The sequence below is a fragment of the Cystoisospora suis genome, assembly GCF_002600585.1.
Source record: "Cystoisospora suis strain Wien I chromosome Unknown contig_5849, whole genome shotgun sequence".
Classification (NCBI taxonomy): domain Eukaryota; phylum Apicomplexa; class Conoidasida; order Eucoccidiorida; family Sarcocystidae; genus Cystoisospora; species Cystoisospora suis.
Genome location: NW_027158638.1, coordinates 36 through 13467, shown reverse-complemented (window position 1 = coordinate 13467; position 13432 = coordinate 36). Strand labels below are relative to the sequence as shown.

Genomic DNA, 13432 nt, shown 5'->3' with positions numbered 1-13432 from the left:
TCTTTCTATCTTGAATCTATCTTGAATCTATCTTGAATCTTTCTATCTCTAATCTTTCTATCATTGATCTATCTTTAATCTATCTTGAATCTTTCTATCTCTAATCTTTCTATCTCTAATCTATCTATCATTGATCTATCTTTAATCTATCTTGAATCTTTCTATCTCTAATCTTTCTATCTTTAATCTATCCATCTTTGATCTATCTTTAATCTATCTTGAATCTTTCTATCTCTAATCTATCTTGAATCTATCTTGAATCTTTCTATCTCTAATCTTTCTATCATTGATCTATCTTTAATCTATCTTGAATCTTTCTATCTCTAATCTTTCTATCTCTAATCTATCTATCATTGATCTATCTTTAATCTATCTTGAATCTTTCTATCTCTAATCTTTCTATCTTTAATCTATCCATCTTTGATCTATCTTTAATCTATCTTGAATCTTTCTATCTCTAATCTTTCTATCTTTAATCTATCCATCTTTGATCGATCTATCTATCTACCTGAGAGAGACGAGAGGTTCCGCTATCATCCTCGCATGTACTCCACAGAGTTTTGAAGAATGAGCCTACCAAGTCGATTAACAAATCGATTCAGTGAGGATTTAGTTATACTTAATACATACAGACATACAAATACATCCACACATATATCGGGTGCAGAGTACATCTCGACGTTCACGGTTTTGATCGATGGAAGCATGCGTACATAATACATAGATACAGTGAGGAAAGACAAGACTTTCCCTTATTTGAAAGGTGACGAAGTCGACTGAGGGAAGAATCTAGATAATACATTTGATAGAAAAGGAGAAGCCTTGATTTAACCTCACCTCAGCTTCTCCGTCAAAACACGTCTTAAGAGATTAATGCATTGAAGCCTCAGTATACGACCATATATATGTACAAATGTATGGCCACCCTGTATGTATATAGATACGTACATGCACATATGTACATAGACATACACGCGTGTCTCTTTCTTCCCTCTCTCTCTTTCCCAGTATGCATGGCGATGATGAAGGGATATATATATATAGACACATGGGTACGGATATCCACGTATACTGTCTATACACTGCGGGAGTGTCGTAAACGTACCCCTCCGTCGAAGGCGGCGGATCCATACTTTTTCGTAAATTCTCCATCTGCATCTTCTGCAACTGCCAAGGGCCTGAGAGAGCAAGACAAGACTAGGGAAAAAAGAGTCTTCACTCCCTTATCTTCCTTAAAGTAGATCTTCTATACGTACCTCTACATGCATCTCTACATACACACCCATACATATACTAGATATACATATAATTATGCATATATATGTGCGTACATGTATCTCTATGAACGTCTCTATATGGAATGGATGGTGGGCGTAGTCCACCAAGGCAGATCAGGAAGATCGCTACAGACTGACCAACTGCCTCATAGAGAGATAGGACATCCCCGACCTTGAAGATACGAACTAACTCTCCTCCCCCTCCCTGTCCCCTCTTCCTTATCTCAGTGAACGAGTGTGTCTCTCACTTCACTCTAAGTGGATGGCTGACCATCTCTATCTCTTCATGGATCGACATCATAGCGAGAAGACGCGACTTCTTGAAAGTGCACATATGCATTAGTTGTGTCAATCTATATCATATGGATACGTCCGTGTGTGAAGATCGATGTACATGAAGGGGCTTTTGACAGTATGCCAACGCATAACACGATGGATACACGAAGGAGGAAATATACACATACATAGCTCGTTCTCTCTCTCTCTCTCTATAGCTATACATATACCTATATACCTATTCATCGACGCCATGAATGCAGTTCAGAATACACCAGACGTACAGGTTGTATTGTCTATACATTCTCTCTCTCTCTCTCCAGCCTACATCGATGCATGTCCCCCCTACCAAGAATCACACAACACGACATAGGCATGTCTGACCAGGCATGGCTATACGAGTACGTGCATGTGCACACGTGTATGTGTGTTCGCACTATGTCTCTATGAATGTATGACTAAAAATATGGATGTACGAATATGTATGTACATTTCTCAACATGCATGTATGCGTATGTGTGTATGAATGATATCTACTAGTCATATTAGTAGTAGGAGTGGTGGTGGATCAGATCTACCCATCTATTTGTCCGTCGATACCTGTTGGCTTGTATTTGCCATAGACTCCATTTTTGGTGTTGTATTCTCCTAAGGTTATGCGCCGCTAGCAGAGCCGTCCACAAGATGAGAGGCGTTGACAGAAGCATTACATAGCCGATCCATGAGCTGAAGAAAGTGAGAAGTCTGGGGATGAAGATACTTCCTATCCATACCCCTAGAAAGAGTATCCCAACGACAAGGACTAAGACAGGAAGGAGACTTGTTTTACTTCGATAGAGAAGCCATACAAGCATTTCAAAGAGGGTCACGATCATATTGCCTAAGGCATAAGCAATCGCAAGATTCTGTGTATAAGTAATTGTATTAGGCTTCACAAAGTTGATACATGTGATATATCGATAGTCTTGTAGAATTTCTTTGCGAAATGCCGCCAAAGACATAGACACGCCCGTAGCAGCAGAAGTTAAAGGAGAAGGCTTCGACCCCCCTCCTGCTGTAGCGCTTTGGATGATAAAGGAATAAAGCTCTTTTTCATATTTCGTGCAGAGATTGGTTGGATCTGCATTAACAGAGAAGAAGGCATGATTCACCCGACTCCCAAAACAATCCGCAGCATCCTCGACGCATGCAGAAAGCAAAGATTTTAAACCAGAAGAATCGGCGAAATCGATAGACCAATAGGATAAAATACACGTTTGCCACACATAACACCCCACTACCAACATAGCTGTACGTAATAGCCACATGTATTGGATACGAACTTTACGTGCACATGCCCCTGTAGAGATATCAATCTCGAAGCAATACATACGCCTCTTATGAAGGGTTACCATCTGGAATGCATGCGGAAGAACAGAGGCATTTCGAGACATCTGATGGACTACAAACACACAAAAAAGAATTAGACATGAAAGAAGTAAAGTAAAACAATTGTATACTTGATAAGGCCACGCTAAAGACTTCGACAGGGGGATCACGGTCGTCTCCCCATCGAGGGATGAGCTGCTACTCATCTTGACAGAAGGTGGGGGGGAAAAGAGGGGGGGGAAGGGAGAGATGATCGAGAAGAAGAAGAAGAAATCGGGAAAGAGAAGGAGAGAATGAAGAAGACGGAAGAGAGGGATAGATTTAAAACAGGCTCGCGTGGTGGGAAAGAAAAGAAAGAGAAAAAGAGGAAAGGGAAAAGAAGAAAAGGAAACAAGTAAAGCTTTGAACGAGAAGAGAAGAGAGGGGTGAGACAGGACTCTCCCCTCAGCTTGCCAAGATCAAAAAGAACTTCGTATCTCCCCCTTCTCTTTCATCTCTCCTCGCTCCAAGAGGATGAAGAGAAGAAAGTTCATAGGCCTGTACTGGAAGAGAAGAAGAAACGTGAACGAATCGCATATCTCATTCCACAAGACCAAGTCAGAGAAACCGTTTCTTCTTCTCTCTCTCTCTTTCCCCTTCTTTCGACCTCTCCTTCTCTTCACTTCTCCCTCTAGACACTTTTCCGAGCCCCTTCCTTGAGTTAAAAGGATCTTTCCTTAGATTAAGAAAGACACGACGACGACGAAGAAGAAGAAAAACACCCACAGAAGAAAAGCAAACCACTGTTTGAGTGCTTCAAGTGTATCTACACCTCTCTCTAACATGTCCCTCTCTCTCTCGTCTGTTTCCTCCCTTCGTTGTTCGACATTTCACAAGAGCAAAGTCGACTTTTCTTCTTACGTACAGAAAAGATCCTCTCTTCTTCGTTTCTCTACTACTCAGAGAAGGAAAGATACGAAGTGCGGAAGCAAGGCAGCAGAAACAAAGAAAGACAAGAAGAAAAGCGGAGAGAGAGTCTCCAGAGAGAAAAAGACCCACAAAATACACGATGCGGCAATGAAGAAGAAGAGAAAGAAGAAGCCGTAAGCTCTATTTCTCCCCCCCCAATATCACCGTCTTCAAATTAGAAACTACAAATAGATCCAAGAAAGCTAGAAAACAAGAAAGAAAGAAAGAAAGAAAGCAAGAAAGAAAGACAGTTAAGAAAATGACAAGGAAAGAGAGAGAGATGTAGAGTTGACGAAAGAGACAGAAGATCTCCATAAGTCTCATCGCCTCTTGGCATTTGCTGATCTTGTGAAGAAGAACAAGAGCAGCGGGAGATAGATAAAAGGGACAAGAGAGGCGAAGAGAAGAAGTTTACCACTGAGCGATCGGTCGAAATCTTCTTCTCTTCTTACGCATTCACTTCCGTGAGAAGAAAAGTTAATCCGCCTTTGTTCTCGGAGGGAGAAAGAAGAAGATGAAAGATACGAAACATACGAAAAGCAAGAAGAAGAAAAGAAAGACGAAGTTGGGAGATCGAAAGAGGAAGAAAGAGGGAGGGCAAAAGAAGAAGAGAGTTACGAAAACGAAATGAGAGGATAGGGAGGATACGAAGAGGAAGAAAGATAGAAGATACCCGGTATCTGAATAAGAGAAGAGCAAAGAAGAAAAGACAACAACGCCGGAGAAGATGAAGATTTCTATCAAGAGAAGAGAGATGCGAAAAAGGAAAACTCCAAAGAAGAAAGAAAGAAAGAATGAGAAAAGAGAAAAAGACGAACCACAACACAAGAAAAGAGAGGAGGAGGTCAGTCTTCCGACCTTGTTCCTTACAGCCGGAGAAGAGACGAAAGCAAGAAAGTTACTTATTTCTTCTTCTTCTTTGGAGAAAGAAAGCACCGAAGAGAAATTCTTTCGAAGAAGCAAGAAAAGAAAGAAAGCAATGACTGAGACACTCTCGACAGATAAGACAGATCATACACATCGCATGAGAAAGAGAGAATGTGTTTGTCCCGTATCGAGAGAAAGAATGAAGAAAACACGAAAGAAGCGAAGAAAAAAGAAAAAGTTCTGGACGAGAGAGGAGCTTTTCGTGTGAAGAGATTCTTCAAAACGAAAAAAGAAAGGAAAGGAGGAACAAAACGATGAATGACGCTGGGTGAACGAAGAATTTCGGATTGATAAGTGTCATGGGGTGTACATACACCAGAGAAATCTGATCTGTTAGCTCGGACTGCCGCTTTTTCTTTTCTTTTTCGTCCCCTTTTTTCTTTTCCTTAATCTGTCCTCTCGCTTGCCTTCGAAGAAATTGAGAGAAGGATAAATTCTTCTTCTTCCTTGGAAAAAGCGGCTACGAAATCTCAAAAAGTTCCTCGGAAGAAAGATCAGAAAAGACGAGAGAATTCTGAAGACAAGCAGAACAGTCGAATACGTTTTCCACTTGGGCCAGAGAACGCTAGCACAGAAAGAGAAAGAAAGCAGCTTCTTTTCCCTTTCTTATTCCATCCTTCCTTTCCTTTCTTCTGCTAAACAGAGAAAGAAAGAAAAGAAAAACAAGCCACTACTATCACAGCTTTTCTCGGGTGTATGTAGATACACCCGAGGGCCATGGGCTGAAACGAGACTCCCGTCATTAACTCCCTTTTTCTTTCCTTTCTTTCTTTCTTTTATTCTCTTTCCTTCTAAGAACGATGTTTGCTATCTCCAGTCTTGACTCATGAGAAAAGAGAAACACCGTACACGACTTCTCCAAGCGAAAATAAACTTCCAACTCCCTCAGACTGGGAAGAAGCAAGAGAAAGAGGAGACAAGAAAGACGGAAAAAGAAAAGCAGAGAGAAGAAATCCGAACACTCCTTCTCATGATGAGTGCAAAGAGAAGAAAAGATTTACAAGCCAAGCCCAACTTTGTTGTCAGGGAGGGATGATGCAGGAGGGTGATCAAAGGCAAGAAAACATCGTGAGTGACTGACTGACTGGTCGGTCGGTCGTGAGAGATCGATGTCTCCTCCTCCTAGCTAACTCTTTCCTTTCTCTCTATCTCTCAGAAAGGCCTCGAGTTCTCGTTCTTATCGATAAGAAGATGAGATCTTGTCGGTCTCAGTGAACAGTTTGAAAAGCGAAAAAAGAGAGAAGGAGGAAAGAAAGAACCGACACAACATCTCGATCTCTCTAGAGGAAGTAGCTCATTCGAAGAAGAGTAAAGTTTTCTCCCTGCTTCTCTTTAAGAAGAAAATGAGGAGCTACCTGGGCTACTTCTATGGATAGGGACAAGAAGAAGAAAGACGACGCGAAAGAGGAGAAAGACGTCGTGCAACGTATCTCTCTCTCTCTCTTCTTGTAAGGTTCTCCGCTTCTTCGGGGAGATGATCTGCTTTCCCTTAACTATACATCTCTACCTATTGATGGAGAGAGAAGCTGAGAGAGAAAAGAGAAAAGAAAAGGAAGAAAAAACAAAGAAAGGAGAAACACCTGAATGAAAAAGCGTAAGGAGAAGAAAGAGAAGAAGAAGAAGGCTACTGACGAAGGGGAGATTTTCTTTTTCTTCTAGTTCAACTGGTGAGTTCCCGTCGCCTTATACACGGTCCAGAAAGAAGATACGACTAAGCTGCTACTGCTGCTGAAAAGCGATTTCTTCTTCCCTTCTTCTCCTGCTTCTTGTGAAAAGGCCTTCTTTCTTTCTGCTGTGTAATTCCTTCTTTCTTGCTTGGCGTGAATCTAGCTAGGTGTATAGAGAAGACCCTCTTGTTGTATTCGATGACTTGTCGAGGCTTCTTTCTTTGTCTCCTTTCTTCTTCTATCATCTCTTACTTTCCGGAAAACTTTCTTTCTCTCTTTCTCTCTCTCAGTCACAAATACAATCCCAAGGCCGAGAGAAAGCTGTAGATCGATAGTTGCTCTATGTCGTATAGAAAAATACTACCTACGCCTTCTCTTATCTTTCTTTCTAGTCTTTACACAGATGTTTTCTCCCTCCCTCTCCCGGCTTTCATTCACTCAAGTTTCTTTCTTTCTTTCTCTTAAGGGACGTCCATAACGGGTCCATCTGCCTTATCTACTTTGAGAGAAGTCTTTCTCTTCTCCTTCTTTTTCGTTTTCTTTCGCCGATTCTTCTTGTTCCATGAATGAATCTTTCGCAGGGGATACTACAGCCTCCCCATTCATTCTTCATCTTTTTCTTCGACAAACCAAAGAAGCTTTATTTTCGCTCCTTTCGGATTATTTGCAATTCTTCTTCTCCTTCCCGTCTCTTTTGAGTGTTTCGTTTCTTTCTTCTGATCTTCTTACATTCTTCAAAGGACAGGGGCCTTTGTCCTTGACTAAGGAGTGTTTCTGATCTTCCTTATCTTTCTCTTTCTTTCCCTTTTTCTCTTTTCTTTTCTTCATCTTCTTTCTCTTGCCTCCACCTGGGTAGTTAATTTCTCTCCTTTCTTCTCTCTTCCTTGTCTGTCCTTTCTTCCTCCCGCTGTTCTTCTCTCTGTTTGTCTCGGGCTTCTCTCGATGGTTAGTTGCAACTATCAGTCTCCACTTTTCTTTCTTCTTCTTCTTCCTTCTTTGGCTCGGTCACTAATTCCTTCATTCCTTCTCGCTGTCTTATCTCTTTTGGCTCTCCCTGTTTCACTTTCAGTATAGGAACTCTCATTGCTCTTTTCTTCTTCCGCCTCTTCTTCCTCTTCTTCATAGAATCTCTCATCTTTTTGTTTCTTTCATTCTTTTTCTTTGCTGCATTGAGGCAGACAGAACGCGGGGGATTTTCCTTCATTCGTTTCTTCTTGTGCTTTCTTGTACTCTTTCTGTGGCCCTTCTCACCTCTTCCTTCTTCCTGCTCTTTTACACTTCTCCTCTTAAGAGAGAGAAAGAAGGCTTCTTTCGCTTCGTTCTTAGAGAGGGAAGAGAGAGAGAGTTGGGGGGGTTTCACGATAGACAATCTTTCTCATTTCCGCTTTATTCTGAGGTGTATAGACACCCCACAATACTAGACGTCTTCGTTCCCCACTAACAGCAAACTCGAGATTTGCTTTCTCTCTTTTTCTCTTTCGTTCTTCTCTTTCCTAGTTTTTTCTTTCTTTCTATCTATCTCCATAGGGATTGAGTCGAACGTGTTTGACTGAAGAAGCCCCTTCCTTTTAAAAAGTAACTCTTCTCACCTTTGTCTTCTTCCTCTTTCTTTCTTTCTTTCTCATTTTGTATATTACCTACCTCCTCTTTCCATCACTATCTCTCTTTCACGTTATCCTCTCTTACCTCTCCGTCACCCCTCCCTATCATCTTCAGTCTTTTCTTCGTCTCTTGCCTCACCTTCTACCTCTTATCTCTTCTTCTTTCTCCTGTTTCCTCTCTTTTCTTTCTCCTCTTTCATCTCTTCGTTTCCTTCTATCTCTATTGCTTTTCTCTCTATCTATTTGCTCTTTTCTTCTTCCTCTTCTTCCTTCTTTTCCTTTCTCTTTTCGGCCAGAATGAGTAGGTGGCTATCGCGCGGCAAGAGCTCTAGGCTGATGGGGAGCGATAAGGGAGGTCATTCGTCGAGTGTGTATCAAAATGTAAAGGCAGGTCTCCAAGAGTTGTATAAGAGTGTTCTTCTCCCTCTAGAGCAGGAATTCAAATTTTACCAGTTCTATTCTCCTCTTCTTACTGACGGAGATTTCGCAGCCAAACCGATGGTCATGCTTATCGGACAATACAGCACTGGAAAGGTCAGCTGAGCTTAGAAGCAGAAGCGCATCTCCATCACTATCTTCACCCCCTCACTCTTCCTCTCTGTTCCTCTCTTCTCATGTATAGACATATACATATTTCTCTCTCTATAGGGTTGTTTTGAAGTATGTTTCTCTGTATCGTCAATATCTATATCAGTCTATATTCATGTACATATATTATATCATTAACGGTTTGTATGGATGTAAGAAGACGTTAGGAGGGAACAGGTCGCAGCTCTTGAGATCTTTCAGGTGTACATACACCTGACTCCCCCGTCATTACCTCTACTCGTGTGTAGGTAAAGCAGATAGAAATTTTCTTGAATCCCGCTGTATGTAATAGTATATCTATCTTTAATCTCTCTATCTATTTATCTATCTTTAATCTATCTATCTATCTGTCTTTAATCTACCTCTGTCTCGTAACGTATCTCTTTATTCGTGGCAATTCTAGAGGATAGGCAGAACAAGAAGAGGGAAGAAGAGAGAAGGAGATTCTCTCTCTTTCTTGAGTCTGTGTATCTATTTGTAATGTGTCTATCTCTTTCCCTGTATGAGAACGAAAAGGCAGAGAAAGAAGAAAGCTCTGCTTCTACACTAGATGAAGACGTTCTAGATCGGAGGCTAAGTGAGAAATAAGAATAGCTCATAGCGAGGTTGAAGGTGGTCTATGGAAATCTATTGATGTGGAGAGAGAAAGAGAGAGAAACTCGCAGAGTCCGATACTCTCTCTATTGCTGTAGGGTGGAGATGGATATACACAGACACCAGGGAGGTTTTCTTTCACGAGCTCCTCTTTATCACACCCCCACGCCCATTGACAATACGACTCTTCTTTCTCTCTTCTTCTTCTTCTGTCTCTTCTCCTCTAGAAGATGGACCGACTCGTCTTCTTCTCTTTTCCCTACTCCTGCAGTCAATTATGATCCTCGTGCATAACTTCGTTATGACTATCCCCCTACCACTATCCCTCTTTCTTTCTTTCTCTTTCTTCTTTCTTCTCCTCTCTTCTTTTTCTTGTACCTTTCTTTCTTCTTCTTTCTGTTTCTCTATCTTTTCTTTCCTTTTCTTCTTTTTCTTCTCTTTCGTCTTTTTTGTTCTTTTTCTCTGCCGTGTGCGTCTGTAGACGACGTTCATTCAGCACTTGTTGGAGCGGGATTACCCGGGGCTTCGCATCGGGCCTGAGCCAACGACCGACCGCTTTGTAGCAGTCATGGAAAATGACACTGAACAAGTACACACATAGCAAAGAAAGAAAGAAAGAAAGAAAAAGAGAGAAGAAGAAGAAAAGCAAAGCTAAAGAAACAAAAGGAGATAGAGAGATAGGTAGAGGGAATACTTCTCTTTTCTTCTGCTTCTTTGTATCTCCTCTTTCTTTTCTCTTCTCTATCGTTCTCAATGTGTTAAGACGATTCCTGGCATGACCTCTTCTCTTCTACTCTGCTTCGAAGGTCTCTAGTCAAGCTTGGGTTTCACCCCGGGGTGGCTTTCTTCTTCTTCTTCTTTTCTCCTTTTCTTCTGATAGGTCCTCCTCCTCCTCCTCTTCTTCTTCTTCTTCCTGCTTTTCAATTCACGTCCAACTCGTGTCGTGTAGTAGTAATTGGCGTTTAAGATTTACTCAGCTCGCACCTCTCTATCTCTCTTTGTTTATTTTCTCGTTGTAGATCTACATATTTCCATATGTCTATCTATCTATCTCCCTGTAGCAGTCTATTTATTTTGAGTCTGTGTAGTTACTTATCTAGAGAAATCTATGCGAAGGAGAACCACACCGGGAAAGACGACAGGAGGAGGGGGAGGAGAAGGAGTTCGACTGGCCCTTTCTATCTCCTTACCTCTCTATTTGCCCTGAGAGATACGTGTGTATACACATAGGAATCTAGCTCTCTCTCTCGCTCTATGTATTTCTACCTATATATGGAATGTGTAGTCCATACACGAATTTCTTTCTTTCTTCATCTTTCTTTCTTCATTTTTCTTTCTTTGGTGTGTGTGTAGGTTGTCCCAGGGAATGCGGCGGTGGTGGATCCGACGAAGCCTTTTAGTCAGCTCTCCAATTTTGGGAATAATTTTCTTCTTCGATTCGAATGCTCCCTCCTTCCATCTGTCATTCTCAATGTATGCAGAAGTATTCACACTCACTAACACCCCACGCGCCTCTCCTTCTCTTCCTTCTTCTTCTTCTCTTCTCATCCTTGAGGGAGTTTAGCAGTAGTCCCTCTGGTTCTGCAACTACTTCCTACCACCACCACCACTACCACTACTACTACTGCTACTATTACTACTGCTATACACGTGACCTAGAGACACGTATATACTGTTACCTGTAGATGCATGTATGTCCCTATCTATCATGTATGTATCTATATATGTCTCTACCTGTGTTTAAGTGTGTACGTATATAGCTTGTTGATCTTTCATATGTCTAGAGGTTTCTACCCTCCGAGTCACACTGTAGCAAATCGAAATAGACGTCTCTGTCCCTCCCTCCCCCAGTGTCTTCTTCTTCTTGTTATGGTCAAGGTGACAGTGTTGGAAATGAGAATTCATTCCTCTCTCTTTCTCTCTCTCTCTTTCTTTCTTTCTTTCCTCTTCGCTTTCTGTTCTGCTCCCGCATGAGATAATTCTACTCCTACTACTAGTAGTAGTAACAATAGTAATAGAGTGGTAAGAGTAGGAGTAGGCGCAGTAAGGAGGTTAGGGTTGCTACTCTTGGTGCTCCCCCTAGTGATAGGCATAGTAATCGTAGTAGTCGTAGGACTACCCATAGAAAGAGTAGCAGTAGTCATAGTAGTAGTACTAGTGATAGTAATAGCACTGAGGACTTTGTGAAGGTCTTCAAGGGGGGGGGCAGTCGATTCTTCTGTGTGTTTTGCCACACATTCAACACCTGAGCTGTGGAATCTTGACGACACGAAGAAGAAGAAGAACAAGGGTCACGTTAAAGATCGTGGTAGTCGTAGATAGATCAGTCGATAGATATCATGACCTTGTCGATAAAGATGAATGATAAAGATGATGTAGTATCCGTTTTCTTTTTCTTTCTCCTTTTCTTTGCGTAGGGATTGACGTTGATCGATACACCGGGGGTGTTAAGTGGGAATAAGCAGACGAGTCGTGGGTATGACTTTGAGGGGGTTATTCAGTGGTTTGCTGAGAGAGTGGATCTTATCCTCCTCATCTTCGACGCCCATAAGCTCGATATCTCGGATGAATTCCGCAGGTGTATACACGTAAGAATCCCATACTCCTCTCTCTCTCTCTTTCTTTCTTGGACTTCCTCTCTTTCTTGGACTTTCTTTCTTTCTTTCTCACTCTGTCTTTCTTCTTTGTGTCTAAGGAATTCGATTCTCATCGGCTCTTGAAGAGGAAAGGCATAGGAGTTCAAGATAGAGAGAGATAGATCATAGACAGAGAGACGGAAGATAGGCATACATTTACGCATTCCTTTTTCGAGCTGACGAAGGAGATTTTAAACAAAGAAGGTGAACAGGGTAGATGTAGAGATATCTATAGATGTATATACAAGGATATAGATGTGTGTGTACATATGCCTCTATCTAAGCCTCTCTCTCTCTATGTATACATATGTCTATTGCTCTCTCGGTCTTTCTATGTATCCATTGTAAGTATCAATATATATATATATATAGATAGAAAGAGGATTGCAGTGCTTATGGTGTCTTCATGTATCTTGTATCTATTGAGGAAAAGCACGTGCCTCATACCTGTCGGTCTACTCTCTCTCTCTCTCTTTTTCTTCTTTCGTTTTGTGTTTTGACTTTTCTCTTCTTTCTTTTGCTCCTTCTCAAGTGAGAACTTCAAGTGTCTCCCCCCTCCCCTATTTCTTTGCATGACGTCTCTCTGTCTCTTTCTCTCTCTGTCTCTTCAACATTTCTAAGAGTCTCTCAAGTGAAAGAGATTCTCAAGCCATTTTCTTTTTTCTCCTCCTCTCCACAAGTTCATGTGAAACACACGTGAACTGCAAAACACACGAAAAAGAGAAAAGAAGACCCTTAGAAAAAGACCATCCATCTCTCTTTCTCTTTGATCTATCTACCTATCTTTATCTCTCTTTAATCTATCTCTCGATATCGATTTATGAATGCGGTATAGACGCTCTAGAGAGACAATCGAGTGTTTAAGATGCTTGTGTGTATGTGTATGTGTATGTGTCGGGCGCAAGGCGTTAAGAGGGAATGACACGAAGATTCGGATCATTTTGAACAAGGCGGATATGGTCTCCTACCAGCAACTCATGAGAGTTTACGGGGCTCTCATGTGGTCTCTCGGAAAGGTATCAAACCAACACAAAAAGAAAGAAGAACAAGCAAGAGGAGAGAAGAAAAGGAGAGACAAACAGGAAGAAGAAGAAGAGTCGCTGTCTCTCATAGACATTATGGTCTGCAGAGGGGATGTATAGACACAAACATACGTTAATGCTTATGTTGTAATGCATATATATACATATATATATACATATATATAGATATACATATATAAAGATATATACATATATATATATACATATATATGTAGATATCTATATATGTAAGGTGGGTGTGTGTAGGCGTTTTGTTGTGGTGTGCAGTGAAGGTGTGTGTCCGTAGACGTCTAGTCAGTCCTAATTCGCTTTCACATCTCCATAAGAAGGATTCAACACTACGACGTGTTTCTATACATATCTATATATATAAATAGATATGTGTATGTATATTCAAATCGATATGTCTGTAGATATCTGTATGCATGTGTCTTCAAATCTATCTCTGGAGATGTCTATATACCTCCATGTACGTTCTTTTACTTCTCTGTCTTTCTGTCTTCTGTC

General features: G+C 41.2%; 2 protein-coding genes across 2 annotated transcripts; one reads left to right on the top strand and one right to left on the bottom strand.

Annotated features, from left to right (window-relative positions):
* Positions 1–492: 492 nt before the first annotated feature.
* CSUI_009645 (uncharacterized protein) lies at positions 493–6413 on the bottom strand. The gene is made up of 2 exons (XM_068069757.1): positions 2154–6413; positions 493–1178 (listed from the first exon to the last, which is right to left on the bottom strand). Exons 1-2 carry the CDS (start codon positions 3125–3127, stop codon positions 1076–1078), a joined length of 1077 nt encoding a protein of 358 aa, XP_067918268.1. The 5' UTR covers positions 3128–6413; the 3' UTR covers positions 493–1075.
* A 141-nt stretch (positions 6414–6554) lies between these two features.
* Positions 6555–13024, top strand: CSUI_009644 (sarcalumenin eps15 family protein; the record flags this gene model as incomplete). Its single annotated transcript, XM_068069756.1, has 5 exons — positions 6555–8598; positions 9728–9835; positions 10600–10719; positions 11664–11834; positions 12788–13024. The coding sequence occupies exons 1-5, from the start codon at positions 8362–8364 to the stop codon at positions 13022–13024; spliced, it is 873 nt and encodes a 290-aa protein (XP_067918267.1). The 5' UTR covers positions 6555–8361.
* Positions 13025–13432: the final 408 nt, after the last annotated feature.

Coding starts and splice junctions, on each gene's coding strand:
- CSUI_009645 (XM_068069757.1), bottom strand. CDS start 3,127: ATGAGTAGCAGCTCATCCCTCGATGGGGAGACGACCGTGATCCCCCTG. Junction 1,179..2,153: donor TGGCAAATACAAGCCAACAG/GTATCGACGGAC, acceptor TTGCTCTCTCAG/GCCCTTGGCAGTTGCAGAAG.